At 43.3% G+C, this 21,045-nt stretch overlaps 1 protein-coding gene across 1 annotated transcript in view; it reads right to left on the bottom strand.

Moving 5' to 3' along the window:
- pcdh11 (protocadherin 11) overlaps positions 1-20,498 on the bottom strand; it is a gene marked incomplete at both ends in the record, with an annotated part of 115,411 nt that extends 94,913 nt beyond the window's left edge. Inside the window, 2 exons of the mRNA XM_079744262.1 lie at positions 11,717-14,224; positions 19,959-20,498. Of these exons, the coding sequence (XP_079600388.1) occupies positions 11,717-14,224; positions 19,959-20,498 (3,048 nt within the window). The remainder of the gene's footprint in view (positions 1-11,716; positions 14,225-19,958) is intronic.
- Positions 20,499-21,045: the final 547 nt, after the last annotated feature.

Genomic DNA, 21,045 nt, shown 5'->3' with positions numbered 1-21,045 from the left:
TTTAGGAAACCAAAATAAGAGATGTGATGTATTACGAGCGTCACGCTCATATGTTCCATGTAATCAGAGCGATTGCGTTTCACAGACTGCAGGTAGGCGTAATGCTGCAGCTTCTATTCAGACCAGCAGATTGACTGTAGCAGACGAACGCGTTCTGGCATCTATTTTGTTTTACAAGGCAGCCGTTCCCTCGTGTAATCGAAGACAGGGAGAAAATAAACCTCTTTTTTTTTGGGTGTGCATGCGTGTGTGTGTGTGACAACTTTACGAAAAAGCGGGGCAGTCTGTGTATTTTATTTGTGTACTGACCTCCTTTGACTACACACACACACACGCATGCACACACACACACACACACACACACACACACACACACACACACACACACACACACACACACACACACACACACACACACCTTTCTGTCCAAAGTGTTACGATTAGCCCCGAGTGGGTTGTGGGTCTGCAGTGTGTGTCGACGGGTCGGTTCAAAGGAGGCTACTTAGCAGATATCACTCAGAGAGTGTGTTCTCACGGCTGGGTACGGCCAGTCCACTGGGCCGCTGATAAAAGAAAATAAAAAAAAAATAATGGGATGTCTTAAGATACTGATTAGCACACTGGCCGGTTAATTGTAAGAGGGTTTGCAACAGGCCCAATCAGGTATAAGGAGCCGGATGCACTCTAAGTCGCCTCCTTCTGCGGGGCGGAGGGTAGACTGTCAGGATGGAGAAAGGCGATTGTCTGCTGTCTGTCCCGATGATCCGCTGGAAAGCCTCTAATCTGGCTCAAAGTACTTTGCAGTCACTTGGAGTCAAGCAGCAAAATAAACAACATTGATTATAGTCCCACTGTTCTTTTTTCATTTGGCCTTTTTTTTTGCTACTCTGGCCCATGCAGAAGAGGGGGGGGGCATGGGGGCAGGAAGTCAGTGGGGGTATGGACGGTGGTTGGGGGTTGCCGCTTGCCCCAGTCAGGGCCATCTGGTCGGGCAAATGTTAAGGCTGGATAAATACCCCCTGAGTCCTCTGTTCAAACCAGATTATCTGCTATTCTAAGGATGGGGGCCGGCATCTTATCGTCCGCCAAATCTCTTCGACAAAAGCAAATCACAAATTCTTCCCTAGGATTAGGAGGGCCACAGGCACGGCCGCTCTAACATGTCTGTCTTAAAGCAGTGACCTCCTGCCTAGCTCCGCAGACGCACTGAGGATCCCTCCTCTCTGCCATCGGCCCTTAAGACCCAGCTGGTTTCATTAGCTTCAAAGCCTAAACATCCACCTTAGGGATTGTTGGCATGCAATATTTAAACAAAATAATAGCATTAGCACTAATTTAACCTGGCTGCAGCCCTTCAACCATGAGCTGCATCTGAGGGAATGTCCAGGATGAGGTCATTGTGTCTGGAATCACGTTGTTGCCTGAAAGCCGCAGTGAACAATGGCACTTGGCTCCACAGAGAGCTGTCTGTGGGAGCCCCGCAGCACCACACAGGGTAGAGGGGATAACGTGACAATCAAATATAAAGGTAAACATAGACTTAGGATGGTTTGGCTTTGATGCCGATGTCAACAAAATATATATGTAGTTATTGTAGTTAGTCTATTTGGTCCAACATATACTATAATTCATAATAATACACACACACACACACACACACACACACACACACACACACACACACACACATACACACACATACACGTACAGAGTCACACACAGACACAGACAGACAGACAGACAGACACACAAGTAAACAGAAACTAGACAAAACAAGAAAAGTTCACTTAATTTGAGTGTACCTCTCTTTGTGTTTGTCTCTGTGCTTTAGGAAGATTAGCGTTAAACCTACATGACATCCCAAAAAACAACCTTAAAGCCCTGTGATTAAGGGGCTAAAAATGTGTACAGAGGAGGGGGGGTCGTACCCTTAACCTCACTTATCCTTACCACATTGGAGTAACATAAATGGTACAGAGCAATCAGGCACTGACAACCTGCTAAAACCTTGGAACACCAGTGAACACACGTCCGCACATGATGCATTGCCACAACCTACTGAACCATTATTAAACCAACCTATTGCCATGATTTCACTCGCCCCTGAAAGGAACAGCCCCTCACTGACAGCCGCGTGCTATTTGCTTACCCTGAACCAGGGCTGTTTTTAGATCATGCATTTGAACAAGGAAAAACACGAGTAGGAGCAATCCGAATGTATAGTTGAGAGCCCCACCAGCCAGTCACCACTGCTTTAATCAACAGGATTGTTTCCAATGAAAACAATCTCCAGGCTGCTGCGTTACACTCTGTGTATCCGGAATGAGAGCCACTCCACGGTCTTCCACACTGATTTGATTCTTGCGCACACACAAAAGGTAGCGAGACCGCCGCTGCTACGGGGGTTGAGTGAATAATTCAGCCTCTCACAGATTTGGTACTGATTGTGCGTTGCCTTGAGTGGAGTGCAACAGCAAGCGCATCGCCGTGTTTCCTGCACCGCTGCACAGCACATGCATAAAATAGCCCCTGCTTTGGGAGCTGCTTCAGGGCTCCCATGTCACCCCCCCCCAACCCCCCACCCCAGATACAAATGGTGCTCGGCTAAATCGTGAGAACCTCCCACCGGACACCTTGACCAATGGATGCATCTGGAAAGGCAAAGGAATTGGGGCAGGCTGTTTCTTTCTTAATTGAGAACCGACACACACACACACACACACACACACACACACACACACACACACACACACACACAACTATTCAACTGCAAGGAACTCTGGTTAATTATGACAGATAAAACTTGAAATGATGTCATTCTTCTTCTTTTTTTAAGGAGGGGGTGATACATTATTCCTGCATAGATTTGCACCTTAGCACCAATTAGACGAGCCCAAACTGTCCTTTTGAAGAATCCCATTAACTCTTCCCGTAGTTTCCACGCCGCAATGGCGGCTCAATGGACCCTTGGCCAACCAAGCAGAGAGAATGCACAGGATTTATGGAGCTGGTTAGTGTCAGTCTGTCATTTGTGCACCAGATGACAACATGATCTCGGTGGACCGTGTGGGCGTCTTATAAATCAACGTAATGTGAAGAAAGAATGGGCATTTGTTATCACTGCTAGCATCTCTGAAATTTTACCCAGACAGATTCTGGAATAATGCCGGGCATTATGTTACACTTACATAATAAAGGGAAGCTACTGATAATATCACAAACAAATAGGGTCACAGTGATAACATGCTCAAGGTTGAGGAAAGTCACAAGGTTGGGTCCCCGTGCCGACATTCACACTTGGTGCTAAAATAGAGTCGCCTCACTCTAAAGATTCTAATAAAAAATGGAATGTCACTGTATTGGTGTTTGGAGAGAGAAGGTACATCAGGTTAGGAAAAGTGGGACCGACTTTAATGACCCTTAAACCATGCAAGAAAAGTTTGTTGTTAAAACATTTAGCAGACACACACACGCACACTCAATGTACAGAGGTGCGCGCTCTGCCCCTCGTGCTTTGTTCCCTTTATGTTTGCTTGGTTGTGCGCTCGCGAGTAAGTGTTTCTTTATGTGTTTGTGTGTGTTTGTGTGTGTGTGTGTGTGTGTGTTTGTGTGTGTGTGTGTGTGTGTTTAGAATAATATGAAATGTGTATTTCTGCCCACAGACATATCATTGCATTATCTGTAATCAAACTGACTATACATGACCGGCTTTCAGGGCCATTACATGAAATTGAATTCTACATCCTCATGAATAATTAATGGGAATGTCAGGACAGCAGGTCTCAAAAAAAAACAAGTCAACCGAGCCTCTTGGTGAGATTCCGCAATACAAAGCAGGGAAAACTTTACGTCTCTTTTGTTTCTTTTCAATGACAAACTCAAATGAGTGTACATTCTCCTCTGAAGATTATAACGAAATCACAAGCACATGTTACGAACGAGAGAAACCCAGGAACAATTGCTTATGCATCCAAGGAAAATAGAAATGGTGAGAAAATAGAAAGAAAAGCAAATAGGTTAAAAGGAACTGTAATTATGATGGCTCACATAGCAAGTGGTTTTCTTCGCTGACAACATTTTGTGTATATTGTAGCCAAATCAAAAGGTATTTATAAATAAATACATACAATGAAGTCCATTCATCAGCTTCAGTCTCTAGCTGTTGGCCCTTTTAAGAGATGGCTCACATCCATATAAGTGCACTGTGCTAATAAACTTCGGTTTGATTTTGAGAACAGTCCATAACCTTAATGAGCCACAACAACTCGTTGGAAATCAGACCCAATGCTTATTAATTCTGCTCTAAAAGTGTGCTTTGCTGGACTATGTGAGAACGAGGCATTTATTAAGTGAACATTATGCTATTATTAGCAGGTTGACATTGGTTTGTACGCATATAGAAGGCATGAGGACACTAATCACACCTGTGTGCACCACTACTTGTATATTTCGGGATCAAATTAGCTGGCAGCATCAGGCTGCCTTTCAACACCTTTGATCGCTGTGCCCCAGTAACGACTCCGGGTTGATCCCCCCTCCATCTCTCTGATTTGCTATGTGTGCTTCATTTCAGTGTATTACTGCCATACTGTACATCATAGAGGCAAGCTTATTATTATTATCACATGATCATTATCAGCGAGCCAAAAAAAAACTATTCAGACTTTTCTTTTTGTTTTCTGCCTGTGCACTTCAAAGGATGTATTTTCTCACACAGAAATTTCCATAACTTCTTTGCTGTAATCTGTTCCTAATGAGAGATGTGTATCTAAATGGTATCATTGTCACATCCCACTGTTTGGCTTGTGTTGGTGCACGGAACAGAAGGGGAAAAGGAAAAATATTCTGCATAGCTTCAGTGATGAGCCAATTAAAGTTGTAACACTGCAAAAGCACACTTTTAACAGGACCGGTCTGGCTCTAGTGCTGGATCAGTACAGCACATTCAGGGGGTCCTAGGAAATATGCATTTTTATGCTCTACCCATTCATTATAGCATCGGCATTTCTATAATTAGTTTTCTAGCATACAGTAAGGAAATACTATGCTCTCTGCAAAATTAAACGATTTTGAGTGAGGGAAATGGAAGATATGCGATAATACTTATTTCTGCACAACAATAACATCTTTTTTGGTTTGTTTGTTTTTCTCCTAGATGAACAATAAGAGTCATGGAAATAAAATTACAATGCAAAAAGACTTTAATCAATTTCAGAAGCGCACACATACATAAACCAAACATTTTACATTTTTCTCAACACACCGGCAACTCAAAGTCAATTACAAAGATCCTGTAAGGTGCGTATTGTATTTCACATTGAATAAAAGTGAGGTTATCTGTTTCCCGTACAAGTATACCCATATATGGGTGTCATTGTTATTTTTTTGTTTTTCTCTTTTTTTGTATTTTTCCCCAAAGATCAGGCAAATCTAACCATTACACAGTGCTAGGATGCTATGTATAGACCATACTCTGGACTCCTACGCAGTGGAGAATACGTTTGATACCATAATTACATGAACACACCTCCTCCTGATACAGCAATGTCACTCGCTATGAGGTCAGATATAAAATTAAAAGCTTTAAAGTAGACATCATCTTCTAACACCATATTCAGATAATAAGACAAAAAACTGATATCTGGACAAGTTTTAATTGTTGTGTTGTATATAATACACATTTAGAAAAATGGCTGCTGGTCAATGCCACCCTAAATAATTCAATTATGCAGGCCATGTCTATTTTAACGGTTTTAATTCTATGGCTATATATTGTATATTCATATATTTATACATATATATATATATATATATATATATATATATATATATATATATATGTACTGCATAGCCCTCTGGGCTTTACCTATTGAAGCATTCTTAGGCTTACCAATTAACAGGACTACTGGACAACAATGCTGCTTACCATCAAGTTACTGGTGTAGAAGTGAATAAAGTGTTCTATCTATTCTATGTGAGGGAAGACAGTGGAGGCAAACGTTTGTGCGCTTCGAGGGAAGTAAGTGCACTACAGTAAATTGTTCTTGTCCAGTGTTTCCTTTTTATTGCTGCTTTTAGGTTGGAGACTGGATTACCTTCTCGATTTGGTGTTGCATTGCATTCCCTATCTTAAACTGTCACTTTAATAAATAAGGTGAATATAAATAAGTGCACAGAATTAAGATAATTTGTGCTGAAGCCCACTGAGTCAAATTCTGTTTAAGACTGCCTGAGGATTTGTGTTTGTTCTGCTTTTCGCAATCTGAGTTCTTGTTTTATTTTTTTTTCTATTTTTTAATAACGCAATTTTTCCTCTTCATTTCTATCTCCTTTTCTCCCCACAGGATAAGTCAACCCCGGCTTAGTGGTCAGTGTGACACCCACAAAGGTCAAGCTTAGTGCGACGCCTCAGCTATCCCTGCTCTCCATCAACAGCTTTTGTTTACAGGACTTGCCGTTTAGTCTTGTGTCATTGTGGCTTTGCTTCAACTATTCAACTTCTCCGCTCGCTATTCTGACCACTTCGAGAGCATCCCAGAAGGGTGTGTTTGTGTCTGTGTGTGTGTGTGGGGGGGGATGCACAACTAATTAAGTGGTACCGTTGTATTTGGGGCCATGCGTTGCTCTCTAACGTCAGTCACATTATTGATGAAATACTGCGTTTAGTGGCATCAAAAGTGGGGGACACAAAAAAAAGGGCAATATTTGTACCAAAAGTAAAAAAGGGTAAAACTGTGAGGTGGGCATAAAACACTTGATATAGGCCTCATTGTAGACTTTGCAGCATTTAATAAAAACAAAACACTATTTGTCACAAGCTCTGCGAGCCCAGAAAGAGCTACTAAAGCATACAAAAACATCATGTAAGAAAATAAAATGTCCACGTGGCAATTTTCAAAGCAATAAAATAAAATAATAACCAATAAATATAAACACCATCAACTCTGTGATAGATAAACATACACACATACATATAAACATACTTTGTACAAGTCTGCTGACTCTGTTTTCCTTATTTTACAGCGCGGTCTGTGGTGGTGGTGGTGGTGGTGGTGGAGGTGGAGGAGGGGTGGGACTTGAGTTTGGAAGTTAGTTTTTTATGACCTCCAAGCGCATCGTCCTTGACAAAGCAGGGAAGTGAACCTATAGTGTGGGGAGGGGTCTGGGTAAAGTAGTTCAGCATCACCATGAAAGAGGAGCTTCATCAAGTTTGAGGGCATCTGTGATCCCCCATCCCCCCACTAAACGGCCATCCAAGTGCATGTTGCCCCCCCCCCGTCCCCCCGTCTCCCTTCCCGGGCTACTTGAGCGAGGAGGCAGAGTTTGAGGCTGTTGAGACAGTAAGAACTTGTTTCACCTCTTCGCAGTTCTCTCCTTCCTTCCTTGCTTCATTCCTTCCTCCCTCTGCCCTTCTCCCCCTCTCTTTTCTCATCCCTCCCTCTTGCTTTTGTTTTCCTCCCCTGAGGTGGGTGGGAGCTAGAGATTGATTTTAATCCTGTGGGAGCGGGCTGTGCCACAGAGTGTGCCATAGTGTGGTGGTTTCAGAGCCGTCTCCTGAAATATAGAGAGACAGACAGATATAGGGAGATTGTCGTTACAATATCATTGAGCTCTGTGCAACCTAGGCTGCAAAATAATAAGTAAAGCATTCTTCAAGGCATGGCTGACAGTCAAAGTGTTAATCTCGTCAGGTCTCCTTGAAGAATGTTGCAAGTGTCACCGATTTTGCTTTTTGTTTTATTCCTGTACTTATCAGAGCATGCAGTCTTAGCCAATCATTACTTCCGATTTGTCTTTTTTTGTCTCCCACCACACTATCACACGGCTCCTTGTTTGTCCCTTGGAAAGCCATTTTGGAATCAATTTAGAGCCCACGGTTTTGGACCCTTGCCTGTGGGTCTTCTGATATGTACAAGATTTAACAAAAACAACCGAAACACCCATCAGAAATGCCTCTTTAACCAACATCTCAGGCAGACAAGATGTTAACAACCTTAATCATAGCACGACATTAGCATACAATTATAGATACTAGCCTGAGCCGTAAGGAAAGCATGAAAAAAAACACAACGGTAAATGGATAGAAGAATAGAGCATTGAATGAGAAGCATACAATTTGGAAAGCCAACCTAGTTAACCTTTTAGAAGGCAGGCCCCTCTTTGTGGGCCATTTCCATCACTATGAGTCAACATGAGCACTTCTTTATCATGGTATGTTCCTCGTGTGAAAGAGTGACCCTAACCACCTCAACCACACAAACTGAAAGCTGTTTAGTCAAACCGTGGCAAGGCTTGTTCCTCCAATTCCCTTTTCTTTTTTATCTCAAAATTACAATTTGAAGGTTTTACAATAAGTGGAGAATAATTGACCACATATGGTGATCAAAAGATGGTATGTGTAGTGTAGTGTAGACATACTTAAAAAATTTAAATAAATGAAGATCGGACAGGAGTTCATTTTTGCGGGTAACTGCTAAACACCCCCCACAATGAGCTTTTCCAGGAAACACAGACCAAAACAGAAGAGGAAATGCATTGGCTTCATGCATTCCACAATATTCATGATGTGTGAGCTGATGGAGAGCCGGCGTGGCATTTGATCTGGGTCCGGGGAAACACATAGCATGACACGCTTATCGCCGCAGGCACACTGACCTCCAATAAGATGTCGGCAGCGCATTGAAAGAACAAAGGACGAGATGAACAAACTGAAGAGGAGGGGGAATGTTGGAGGAGAAGTGAGAAAAAAGTGCGGAGGGAGAGAGGAAGGGGACAGAGAGAGGGAGTTTGCAAATTACTCTCTTTTGAGTATAATGTGGCCATATTGTGGCACAAATATGTGCTCTCCGAGGTGTCCTTGTTGACAAGCTTTTCTCTTTAGCGGCTACATCTGTATTGTCTCGGCAAAACATTTTGCTTTGACCTTCATCTGGATGCCTTCCTCCTCTCGCTCTCTCCTCCCCTTTGATAGGTGATTCTAAGGCACTAATGTTTAAATCTCTCACTTTTTGAAAAAAGATTAGATTTATTTTAATACTTTTTCAATGCTAGCAGTTTGCACGCTTAAGATCAAGGCTTCATAATGTTCTGACTTTTCTTTCTCCATTTTGAGATCTGACTAGCACTTACGGGTGTTATTCGCATGCATTTGTGTTGAACGTAGCTTTGGTGGAACAATGAAACGATTTGAGTAAGACAGGATCAAATAAGGGGAGTATTATAAAGTGGTGGGGCTCCCCACACTGGCCTGGAGGTCATCTCGTCGTAGATCTCTTCCCATCCTCAGGATCTCTCTCACCCCGGGGGAGAGCACATGTGACATCCCCGATAATCTTAAAGGAAGGCTGCAGGTTTTTTTTTCCCTGCCTCTTATCAACCTCATTTGAAACCTAATTACAGTGATTTTAATCATATTGTGTAACGAGTGATTAACCCTTTAGTGCATTTAATTAACCTCTGCAGCCATAGTCTCCTCGTCAGGAAATAAATTGTCATGCCAGCGGCCTTTTTAGGGTAATTTTTCCAACCTGGTTTTAAATAAGCACACCAAAAAACTACAGGGAAATCTTATATCTTAAGAAGGCATCACTTATCGATCGCTCAGGGGGAAGGAGAGGAGTAAATGTATTGTTTGCTTAACGCCGCAGAAAATGGTTGCCAGCTAGGATGACTCACAGAGTTATGACAGACCATCATCTGACCGCTCTAATTTCTACATGTATAGAAACATCAGCAGCGTAGAATACGGCATTGGTAAATGAGGATATGTTTTTGTCCTTGATCATAAATTAATGTCTGACAGATTGTCTTCCCCAGAAAAAAATGCAGAACGTGAAAATGTAAACGGAGGATAATTCTTAATTCTTCATACTGACTGAATCCTTCTGCCTATTTTATAGCAGGCGATAAAAAATAATCATCCCGACAATTTGTCATGGAGTGGTATGAGGAGGGTTCAAAATGAAGCGCTCCTCAGAAGTAAGGCGTGATGTTGGTAAGCTGCTATCTGCGCACTATACAGCAGTGAGCAGAGCTGTGCTTTAGCCATGGTCTCAGATAAAAGGTGGATCAGGGGGGATGACTAGCAAGCCTATGTGGGTGTCGCCATTAATGATCCTAAGCAACAATAATTCCACAGGATAAACAGGCGTTTATGCAGAAAATCTATGTCATGAGGGGTTTTAAAAAGCTCATAGGATTTCAAAGAAGGGCATCTTGGGAGCAAAAGCAAAATGTGTAAGAACACCAAATGATTTGGAAAGTGGTCGCAATCGGTGGTGAGATAAAAATAATAGGCATCTCAAATCTTTGATGCGGTATGATGCAATTGGCCCAGAAATGTATAAATAATATATATGTAACAACAACAACAACAACAACAACACGGTGAAAATAAGCCAGCACAAATGTAATTTAATAAAAATGAAAAGGATAGTTTTGTGTGAATAGTTTTTATGGTTGATTGTAGATTGTTAAGATTAGTTTTATTTGTTAAGTAGCTATGTTAATGTAGATATTTCTACATTAAATAACCCTTTATTGTCCATATCTACATTAAAATATTCTTAACAAAACCATATTCAACATCGTATCTTTCATGAGAAAAAATATTCAATCAGAGTAGATCATGTATCGATTCAACATTCATCTGTGTCATCTTCAGTGTATCTAAGGTGTGCATACAGCCTCAGCTTATGTTTGTATTTGTGTGGTATTCACAGGATCAGCTAAGATTCCCTCTGTATGTCAACCTTTACGTATCACCTTCACCCTTCACACACAGCAGTGGTTCGTCACTTTTCCCAGAGTGCCTCACTCTAGTGTTTGCAGGAGAGCTTCTTCTGGGCTACCTCTCCTCACATCTCGTTTATTTTTTTCCCTCAGTTTTTTATTATATTTATTGGAGCACTTTACATTTGGCACGTCTCTTAGGGGAATCATAAGCACTGCGACGTACTTTGACATTCAAATTAATTTATTTCTGCCACGAAGCTCTGGCACTTTGAAGACGGCATTTCATGTTTTGAGTACAAAAAACCCAGAACTTTTCACCTCATCTGTGAAGCCTTTTAAGCATTTGTATAGCCCTTGGCATGGCAAAAATCACTGCTTTCTCACCTTTTGACTACAATTATTACTCGAAGCAGTGAATCGCCCATATCGATGCCTCACTGTGACTGCCACATTTGTTAACTGACCACTCAGTGTGGCTCGTTTAAAAACATGGGTCATTTCAGATTAGCTTTTAGTACTTCCCCGCCTTGGACCTTAAATACAGCAATGCAGAGATCAAAGCTACGAGGGCAATTGTCTCTCCAATAAAGGCTCTTTCACCAGCCATTCATACTTAGAAATAGAATAGAATTGGTAGATACGACAATTACACCACTAGGCTGACTCTTGGCTTTGGCAAAGGTTAGGAACCTGGACATGCGTTTTCCTCAAGATTATGCAATTACAGATGATTATAAAATATTATGAAAACCATGTTTTCCTGAAAATAAGTTATTATTCTGTGTAGCCCATTATTTGTAAAGCTGCAGCCGGCTCAGTATTTGTTGGAGATGACATTCATGTAGACATGGTGGTCTGTGTGGCTGAATTCCCCAGGTCCATGCTGCCACCCTCCCCCCTCCAGATTACCTATTTGGGGACAGCAGTAGGACTCCGAGAGGAGACTAGTGTGGGTGGGTTTAAAAAGGAAGTCATGAATTACCTGTCGAGTGGTGATCTGCCCTGCAGTCTTGAATCCCCCCTGACAGCTGCACTCTGAGACACTGTACGGGTCGGAGCTAGTCGAGGAGCACTTGGAGAGTGAGTCACAGCCCACCACGAACGTGTTGTCCAAGGGGAGCTCCTGGATTACGTGGTGTTTCTTTGGGGCCACCGGTGTCTCTGGTTTGATTTGAAAGGTGGGCTGGGGGGACGCAGACTTGTAATGCTTGGCTAAGTCTGGGCTGTCAGGTTTGAAGGTGGTGGGCGTTGTGGCCCAGTTATACTTCCCCATGGTCTGCTCCTCCAGCTCCACGGGGAGGTCCAACGTGCCGTTAATGTGCTCGTGGGTGGGGTCATCAGGCTTGGATTCATCGATGGTCACAAAGTTCAGCAGCAGGCTCTTGGGGGACCGCTTCTTTTTCTTCTTCTTCTTCTTTATCTGCCGGTTCTCCTGGTTCGGTGACACCCACTCTCCGCTCTGCTTCCCCTTCTGGACGACTTTGTGCCTCGGCGTCTGCCGGCAGCGCACCAAGGCTGTCACGAATATCACCAGGATGACAGTCATGGTTCCGGCGATTATCGCTATGACAACGATCACGTATCCACTGGCTTGGGGCGTCACTTCATTGTCTCCAACATTACGGTCCAAAGGTGTCTCCATACTTTTCCGTAGCTGCTCTTGAATATAGGTGGCATTAGAGACAGTGTCGTTTACAAACAGGTGAATGAGTGCGATGGCGTGAAAGGACTCAGGCTGGCCCAGGTCTTTGACCCTAATCACAAGCCTATGCAGCCCGTGATCAGCTGTCACTATTTTCTCCTGTAGGGTGATATTCCCTGTAGCCTTGTCTATGGCAAAGAGGCCCCTAGGGGAGACCCTGGAGGTTATGATGATGCTGCTGATGATGCTGTAATGAAGCTCAGCATTCATACCTGTGTCATTGTCAATGGCAAACACTCTGGTGACCACTGCACCAGGGTTGGTGGAAGTCTGGACAAGGTCATAGGAGTAATTGGAGGAAGGGATGACAAAAACGGGGCGATTGTCATTCACATCAACCACATTGATTGTGACCTTGGCGTAGGAGGTGGTGGGCGGCTGGCCGCCATCGACTGCCTTCACCATGAATGTGTAAGAGCTTTGCTGTTCCCTGTCGAATGTGATGTTGGGTTTGATCACGCTGGTTACAGGGTCGATGAGGAAGTTATCTTTCCCATTCAAAATGGACAAGGTTATAACAGCATTATCCCCCGCATCCGCATCCGTGACTGTGATTAAGCCGACGGTTCCGTAGAGAGGCAGGTTCTCGGGCACATAGAAGTTGTACTCGGGGTGTGTGAACGCAGGGCTGTTGTCATTGAGGTCTTGCACGATTAGCCTGACTGTGACATTGCTCTGCAGAGACGTGGAGCCATTGTCCCGTGCCACCACAGTGAACGAGTACCTCTCCTGCTTCTCTCTGTCAAGTCGCTTGCCAACGGAGAGGATCCCAGTTCTTCTGTCTATGTTAAACCCGTCAGGCGCATCGGGGCCAAGAGTATAAATAATCTCAGCATTATGCCCACTGTCAGCGTCGGTGGCACTGATTTTTATTAACTGTGTTGATGGGTCATTGTTCTCCGGTATGGAAAGTTGAATCTCCGGTTGGGGGAAGATAGGTGCATTGTCGTTCTCATCCTTGATTTTAATTAAAACCATGGCTGAAGTGTTCAGTGGCGGCGTTCCTCTATCCGAGGCAACTATCCTAATTGCATATTCCCGCGTTGTCTCGTAGTCTAGTGGGGCTGCCGTTTCCAGTAAGAACTGGTCATTAAAGACTGGTTTCAACCGAAAAGGGACATCGTGGTCAGTGTAACAGGCTACTTTGCCGTAAAGATCTGCGTCCTTGTCTGTGACTGTAATGAGGGCTATTTTGTTGTTGAGAGGAGCATTTTCAGACAGCACAATGGTCCCATTAACCTGGTTAATTATGTAGCGGATGTCTATCGAGGGCACATTGTCGTTAACATCCGTTACGTTTACAGTCACCGTGGATCTTGAGGGGGTGGAGCTGCCATCGCTGGCGAGAACAATCAGCTTGTGGACCGGCGTCACCTCACGGTCCAATGGCTGCTTGACGGTGACCATACCCGAGGAGCCGTCGATGGCAAAGTGGCGTTTGGTGGCTGCAGACATCTGGTTGCTGAAAGAGAAGTGGATCTGGGCGTTGGAGCCCAGGTCGGCGTCGGTGGCGTGGAGCTGTGCCACGGATGTCCCGATGGGCGCGTTCTCTGGGATGTTGACCTCCAGCTCGCTGTCCTTGAAGATGGGCCGGTTGTCGTTGACGTCAGAGATGGTGACCTGGAGGATTGCGGTGCTGGACTTTGGAGGGTTGCCACCGTCTTCCACCTTTATCTTCATGACAAAGGTGTCCTTCTGCTCACGGTCCAGGTTCTGCTGAACGATGAGCTGGGGCCACTTATCACCTTCAGGGGTCTCGATGATGTCAAGGCCAAACTCACTCACGCTCTGCAAAGAGAAGATGAACAAAATCACAGCAATTACCATGCAGAATATTCAAGTGACTGTAATTTACACTATGTTAACAAGTATCATATTTCACTGCACAACAAGAACTATGATTAATAATGTTCAATATTTTCTAGTAAAATCATCTGTTGGCAGGGCAGTAGTTTATTTTAGAGGATATATAGTAACACATTAATGGGGGAATGTGTATTTGTCTGTGTGTGTGTGTTCCAAGGGGAATTCAACCCCTTTCAAGGATGAGATTAAAGTGAATGTTGAATGCAAAGAGTTAAATAAACAGCCCTTGACGGCCTTTAACTGTACGACTGATTCTTGGCTCTGTGCTCTCCCGTTGGCTCACTTGTACTCCTCGTACTTGTAGATCAAAAGCTTTTTACAACATTAAGTACCAGCAATAGACTGCTCAATAATTTCCATTAAAACGTGTATATATTGCATGTTAATTCATGTTCATGAGGCACAAAAGAAATGCTTTATTTTGACTATTAGCTAGTCGTTCACAAACTGCTGAAATGAACCAATCCTCACTGTAATCCCACCCAGGGTACGTTGGTTGAAATGCCATAATTTAGCTTATTAGCCACTTCATGGCTGCTTCCTTTAGCTTGACTCAAATTATATTCCATTCTAACCCCTGTGTGTGTGTGTGTGTGTGTGTGTGTGTGTGTGTGTGTGTGTGTGTGTGTGTGTGTGTGTGTGTGTGTGTGTGTGTGTGTGTGTGTGTGTGTGTGTGTGTGCGTGCGTGCGTGCGTGCGTGCGTGCGTGCGTGTGTGTGTCTCACAAAAGGACATGCAGCCTTGCTGGAATCAACCTCATAATGTTAGAAAAACTGAAAAGGGGAAAACATTTATCATACACAGATAAGCTCTGGTTTAACATGCACTGCAAGACCAAAGCAGTAAAAATTAAAGAGAGAGGGATAGAGGGAGAGGGAGAGGGAGAGGGAGAGAGCAGTATATCAAAAATCCTTTTTGCTCAGCAAGGGGCTAAATCTGCGCATGAATAATGCCTGAGGGAATGCAAACAAATGCAGATGTAATCCCCACGAGACACCAGTTCTTACTTATCAAAGTAATTGCCTTCCACCCTAAAGAAAAACAATAGCACAAATATTTATGACTCCAGATGCACCACAATATATATATGTATATATATATATATATATATATATATATATATATATATATATATATATATATATATATATATACACATATATATATATATATATATGTATACATATATATATATATGACTCGCTATTTTCTTAGAGAAAAACAGAAAGAGAGATAAATGACAGAGAGAGAGAGAGAGAGAGAGAGTGTGAGAGAGAGAGAGAGAGAGAGAGAGAGAGAGAGAGAGGGAGAGAGATAAGAAAATAAGAAGATCAAGCCAATGAATGAGCTGCATGCATATTATAAAACAAAGAAGCCCTTTGAAGCTCCTTCAGTCAGAAGCAGTTTCATGCTGAAACAAGGAAAAGCATCCTCTTTTAGAAGATAAGCGTCATGCAGCACATCATGTTGAAAGCGATTACTCTGTCTAGGCACCGCTCTCAAATAACATTAAGATACAGACATTCTTACAAGTGAAGGACAGAACATGGACCATAGATTGGCTGTATAGTAGACTGAACTTTCCAGTCGTGTTTAAAAACGTGAAACGCCAGGCGCTCTGAAAGCCAGCAGCGACGCCGTTATGGTCCACATAAGCAAACACATGCAACCGCAGCAAGCAAATTATTGTGTACTCTCAAAAATTGCCTGTCGCCGGAATATTGTGCCCATGTTAGTGATTGACAGAACTACTTAACAGAGGCAACATTGCAGGAATGATCATTCACACGGTATTTTGTGATCCTTCGGGCTAGGAAAAAAAAAGTAGAAAACAAGATAACCAGACATATGGAAATGTATGGAGCCGCCAGTTTACTGGACAAATTTGCGCACACACAAAATATACATTGAGGAGTGGGGAGTGCTTAGCCTAGCCTTAACACCTCACAGTCGCTCTAATTCTAGTAGTAAGTGCCCCCGATTTCAACCGACTTCATCACAGGTTTAAAAACCCCATTTGTTTGAAGACATATCGCACTGTGAAAAATACACTGCCATTTAGCATAGGCTATTGTTAATAGTGGGGTGGGGGGTGTGGGGGTGGGATTCTGTGTGATGATTTATGAGTGAGAAGTTCTTCCACGCTTTTTTTCCCCCTCAGTTTCAGTTTTACAACTGACAGGCTACGCTCTGCGCATTTCAATAAGTTAAAAGAGAGCTATCTCTCAGGCCTGTGTCGCCTCCTGACTGCACAATTAGTCTGGTGGATTGTGATAAAATCTAGGACAGGCTAAGAAAAGGCCAAGTAGTTGTATGAATCACTCACAGGAGAGAAGCCCAGGGCCGGGCATGCAGGGTGCCTTCCCAATAGTTCAGTGTGGACATTATACACGTTCACCTTTCATATGGATGCCCTCTTGAACTCTGGAAATAGGCTGTCGGGTTCCACATAAGCGCAGCATGGGCGGTTTTATTGTTTAAGGAGTGCATGTGGGTTGCTCACAGCATGATATCAATTGAAAATTGGCTTATTATTTTTAATGAAAATGATTGAGGAGCCTCACTGACAACCTCACAGTGCGGCAGAGGAGGGCTTAAAGGACAGCTGTGGATCCCTTTCTGAAGAGGGTGAGGTGCTCAGATTGTCAGTGAATGCGTCTTTAAGGCAAGTTGATGACCTTATTAAAACTCAGAGGAGACCAAGATTGGGTTGTGAATATATCAGGGCGGTGGGGAGGCAGGCTGTAGTCACGGTGATGCCCATGGATGGGCATTACCTGGGGAGGGGCCATTCATCACAGGCTATAGCACCTTTCATTATGCTGCAAAACTCTCACTCTCTCTCTTATTCTGAGGACTTTATTTTTTGCCATCTCCCATTTACACTTGCCCCTGGCTACTACCTCGTGCTTTTAATTAAAAACAACCAAGCTGAGGATCGTTTGTCTGTTTTCGTCAACCTTTTGTTGAGGGAAAGGAGTCAAAATATGCTAATGCCATCCGCCAATGTTTAGCAATGAGAGTTTGTTCCTGGAAATCCCTGTTAAACCTAAAAAAAGCTCCAGTTCATGGGAGAGTAGCTTTTGTTAGGGAATGAAGAAGCTTACTTTTATGTAGAAAAGCACCAAGCACAGGTGAGGTTAAAGGATTTGGGGTTTTGAGGGTCCTCTGGAAAGTCTCCACCAAAGTAAATGAACATCCACATATGGAGCTAGTCAGCTTCTGTGAATCACATATGTGATTCACAGAAGCTGAAAGGCACATGATCCCAACAAGACACCAAGCCTAAACGCAGCTAGAAGATAGCAAAGGGGAGGCCATTTAGCCTCATGGAATGTGTGTGTGTACATGTTGTTCTTGATTGCACCCTGATTGTTTTAAATAATGTTTTAAATTAAAAGAGCAGTAAAACAACCTGGCGTCAGACAACAAATCATTAAAATAAACCTAGAAGTGTTTATAATGGAATACAGTTTAATTCATGAAGGCAACTCTTCTTACCAAGCATGGGTTTATTTTTGGAAGAACTTAAACAACCTCTGTAGCAGTGAGGTTTTACGAAAAAATAGCTAACAGAGGATAATTACTGAATTCCACTCAAAATGAGTTTGCTTAGCATCTGCTATGAGTAATGCAATGTACGAATGATGCAATGGCTGTAAGAGATATAATAAAATATAAATGTGCAATTATATATACATATTTATTTTTACACACACTTTTTCTATATGTTACAACCCTTGAAAAAAAAAAAAAAAATATATATATACATATATACACACACATCATATAAACTATCAGTCAGTGCTACAGCGGTACACCTGTTCTGTAGGGTTTGGTGATCAATCGCTGTGCTAAACAATAGCAGCAGTTTTTAGTTCATGTATGCACATGAAAAATGTACACTTTGCTAGATTCGGAGCAAAATCCCAGAGGACGCCTCAAAGATAGTCCAAAGGGTGGTTTAGCGGCCAGCAGCTATTCATGGAGATGTTTGTGCAAATCTTACATACAAAAACCAAGGCTTTCTGCAGACCTTTTGAAGTAACATTTTACATACATACATATATATATATATATATATATATATATACACACATAGAAAAATTAATAGATCTGCAAATTGTGATCAGTTTTGCAAAACCACTGATCAGTCAAAGGTTTGAGGAATTGCACCACAAAAAACAAAAGGACAAAAAGCAAATGATTGCAGTAGATGATCATGCTAATGAGCGGAATATTTGGTTGGTGATTTTCCAGGCATGAACAATTCACGATATAGCTCTGGAGAGGCTTGGCAGCTGAGAGACTGTTTAAAAATGCTAATTAGTATTCAAGGCAGACACAGACAGCCGCGATTCGGCTCATACTCAGCCAGCGGTAACTTCATCTGGTCTCCGAGATGGACTGGACGCCGCCCGCCCACACACGCTCCCAAACCTTCGGATCAGCTTTCTCAAGTCATTAAGCTTTGAGTTTTTCTTTTAAATGGTTTGATTGGTCCAGGGTTGCATATCTAGATTTAAAGATACTCTTTGTTGTCTAGACAGTACATTTATTTAGGCTTGCCTTCATTGGACAGAGAGTACTGCACTTTGCTCTAATAGAGCACGCGCTCTGGAAACACACAGTGTTCTCATTGTTTTTATTTGTTTTGTTAACAGAACAATCTCATATAGTTACTGCCTGCAAACCTCACCATTCGTATGGCCTACTTTCATAATGAATATAAAGCATATGGCAATCGGAATGGCAAACATAAAAGATTTACATGACATGTCCTAAATTATGGAATAAGATACCGTGTTGGGTATTATTACCAGCAGCAAGGCAGTGGGATAGGGGTGATTCAGCTCCACTTGACGAGCAAGAAGCAGGATGAAACCGATAAAGTTGAAGTTATGAACATAAACCTATATGCATATGTGACAGAGTCAATTATACAAAAGTAATATGGAGCATTATAATTATAGAAAATCTGATTCAATAGATATAACCTGATAGTCCGGCCTCCTGAGTCAATATGTGGAACGTTTGAGACTTAGTTTCTGTACCCCGACGTTCACTTTCGTGGGTCCCCCCTATAAATGTGCTTTGCACTTTGGCCTCTCCCCTTTTGATGTTGTACTCGGGAGAGGTGACCGACACTGTGGTCACAGAAATGTCCACGTTTTAGCCTCTGTTAAAGTACATTTCTAAGTTTACATGCTATCTTAAACTTATTGTGTAGTACGCTAACATATTTCTGTCATTTAATTTGTGTAGGAGCTCACGTTAAGAGTTGACCGGAGGATATTTTTATATTTTCACCTTTGTCAGGTATGTTTTCTGTGTTATGTATTGATTGCAACATGCTGCCCTTTTGATGTTGTAATCAGGAGAGGAGCTCACGTTAAGAGTTGACCGGAGGATATTGTTATATTTTCACCTTTGTCAGAATAAACAGAGATCGTCTCCAAAGATATCCTGGTCTGGGCCTTTTCAACCAAACCAACGCCAGAAACTAACCGGGTACATATATAATCAAGCTATATTGTCCTACATATACGCAACAAAAAAAACCTTTGAGGCTCGGGGGAGCTCTTTGCAGAGAGAAACCATTTGAGGCTAGGGGGATCTGTACAGAGAGAAGACCCAAGGCCAGGCCTGAAGCTCACCTTGACCAGCTCGTAGTGCTGGATCCCATTGAGGCCCACGTCGGGGTCGAAGGCCGAGGGAACCGGGTAGCGGGTGTTGATGGCCGTGTTCTCGGGGATGGAGATGTTGATCACGGTGGACTGGAAGAGCGGCGCGTTGTCGTTCACGTCCTCGATCAGGAAGCGGATCTTCACCAGGCGGAAGATCTCGTCGGGCAGCACGGCCACCTCGATCTCGTAGTAGCAGCGCTTCTCGGCGAACACGCCCGAGCACAGCTTCTCGCGGTCGATGCGGTGGTTGGTGGTGAAGATCTCGCCCGTGTTGGCCTCCACGCGCACCAGTGGCACGTCGCCCGTCTTGTACACGGGCTTGAACTGCAGCGGGGAGGAGAGCCGCACAGCCGGGTCCAGGTTGAGGTCGAGGTCCCGCCGCAGGTTCCCGATGCGGACGTTCTCGGGCTGCTCCTCCTTCACAGTGTAGTCCCTCTCCTGGGCCAGGCATGCCAACACCAGGCAGGACACCAAGACCAGCAGCACATGGGCCGGGCTCACTAAGTCCATACTCAAATATAGGAGGGGTGGAGGGGAATGGGGGGTTCACGTTCCAGTGGCAGTGATCCTGTCACAACAGAGGAAGGGAAGGGGGGAAAGAGGGGGAAATGGAGGGGGTGGGGGATGGGGAGAAGAAGCAATGTCAGTGTTCAGAACTACATGACATCCATGTTTTGTTGTAATTAGCACTATATTCCCTCATAGAGAGTTTTGAACTTGACCTTTTCCTTCTAACTAGCTCTGGGCCCACATCCTTCTTGTGTCTTTGAGAGCAAATTAACGTCGGTTTTGCACAATTAACCTTTGATGACATCCATTGAGCAAGCAGACACGTAAAGGTTAGTAGTTCACAGATCCCATCAATCTGCACTACACAGCCGACCAACACTTTCATATTTTTCTAATGAACGGCTGGAGTCCATTGCTGCATTGAACTAGTCGCAAGCAGCTCAGAGGTTGGCCTTGAGACATTGCTCAAGTATTTTCAAAAGGATATCAGTTCATTATCGGGTCTTAAGGCTCTTATCAATGTTATTACGATTTTTTTTTTAACACA

This window comes from Pollachius pollachius (genome assembly GCF_949987615.1).
Source record: "Pollachius pollachius genome assembly, chromosome: 10".
NCBI classification, from domain to species: Eukaryota; Metazoa; Chordata; class Actinopteri; order Gadiformes; family Gadidae; genus Pollachius; species Pollachius pollachius.
This window is presented reverse-complemented; position numbering and strand designations above follow the sequence as displayed.